Source organism: Nannobrachium achirus (assembly GCF_963921795.1).
Source record: "Nannobrachium achirus genome assembly, chromosome: 4".
Classification (NCBI taxonomy): Eukaryota; Metazoa; Chordata; class Actinopteri; order Myctophiformes; family Myctophidae; genus Nannobrachium; species Nannobrachium achirus.
The window spans coordinates 66,424,308-66,425,969 of NC_137813.1; the positions used below are offsets into that span (position 1 = coordinate 66,424,308).

At 48.2% G+C, this 1,662-nt stretch overlaps 1 protein-coding gene across 1 annotated transcript; it reads left to right on the top strand.

Moving 5' to 3' along the window:
- Positions 1-9: 9 nt before the first annotated feature.
- LOC308283131 (nuclear factor 7, ovary-like) lies at positions 10-1,416 on the top strand (the record flags this gene model as incomplete). Its single annotated transcript, XM_080723512.1, has 1 exon — positions 10-1,416. The coding sequence occupies one exon, from the start codon at positions 10-12 to the stop codon at positions 1,414-1,416; it is 1,407 nt and encodes a 468-aa protein (XP_080579638.1).
- Positions 1,417-1,662: the final 246 nt, after the last annotated feature.

Consider the following 1,662-nt stretch of genomic DNA (forward strand, 5'->3'; position numbering starts at 1 on the left):
AGGGACAAAATGGCATCCAGGAAGAGGACTCGCCCAGAAGAGGATTATTCCTGTCCTGTGTGTCGTGACATCTTTAAAGAACCTGTTCTCCTGTCCTGCAGCCACAGCTTCTGTAAAGCCTGTCTGCAGGAATGGTGGAGAGAGAAGGTAATAAAAGCATGTCCAGTTTGTAGGGAGGAACAGTCTGTGGATCCACCCAGAAACCTGGCTCTGAAGAACCTGTGTGAGGCCTTCATACAGGAGAGACATCAGAGAGCTTCAACAGGGTCTGAGGTTCTCTGCAGTCTGCATGCTGAGAAACTCAAACTGTTCTGTCTGGAATGTCAACAGCCAGCTTGTTTTGTGTGTCGGGATTCTAAAAAACACATCAACCACAGTTTCAGACCCATCGATGAAGCTGCACTGGATCACAAGGAGGAAGTCCAGAAATCACTGAAGCCTTTACAGGAGAAACTGGAGGTCTTTAATAAAGTTAAAACAAACTGTGACCAAACAGCAGAACACATTAAGGTCCGGGCCCGACACACAGAGATGCAGATGAAGGAACACTTTAAGAAAATGCATCAGTTTCTACAAGAGGAAGAGGAGGCCAGCATCACTGCACTGAGGGAGGAAGAGCAGCAGAAGACTCAGATGGTGAAGGAGAAGATTGAGGGTCTGAACAGAGACATATCAACCCTTTCAGACACAATCAGAGCCATAGAGGAGGATCTGAGAGCTGAACACATCTCATTCCTGCAGAACTACAAGACCACAGTGGAAAGAGTCCAGTTCACACTGCAGGACCCACAGCCGGTCTCAGGAGCACTGATAGACGAGACCAAACACCTGAAGAACCTGACCTTCAGAGTCTGGGAAAAGATGAAGGACATTGTCTCCTACACTCCTGTCATTCTGGACCCCAACACTGCCCATCCAGAACTCATCCTGTCTGATGATCTGACCAGTGTGAGACGTGGAGATGAACAGCCGCTTCCTGACAACCCAGAGAGGTTTGACCACTGGCCCCATGTCCTGGGTTCTGAGGGCTTTAACTCTGGGACTCACAGCTGGGATGTTGAGGTTGGAGACAACACATTCTGGGCACTGGGTGTGTCAGCAGAGTCTTATCAGAGGAAGGGAAAGGGAGGGGGTCAATACTGGAGCATATGTTTATATGAAGGTAAATACAAAGCACTCTCCTCACCAGGGTCAGCCACTGTCCTCTCACTGAAGCAGAACCCCAAGAAGATCAGAGTCCAGCTGGACTGGAACAAAGGAAAGCTGTCCTTCTCTGATCCTGATACTAACACACACATACACACCTTCACACACACTTTCACTGACACACTCTTTCCATTCATTAACACTGGTCTTACTGTCCCTCTGAAGATGTTACCATGGAAGATCAGTGTAACTCTGGAACCACGTAGTTAGATATGATGATGATGATGATGATGATGATGATGATGATGATGATGATGATGGTGATGATGTATTAATCCTATTAGTAATTGCGACCGTAGGTCGCAGTTACTTGCACACTATCCAAACCTCCACCGGCTGTCCCTCCGTCACTCCCTCCGTCACTCTGTCACACGTCACACTTTTGCCCTGCTCATATCTCTGCAACCGTTGCCCCGATCCATGCCAGATTTTGCACACACACTCCTTGCCTGCCAA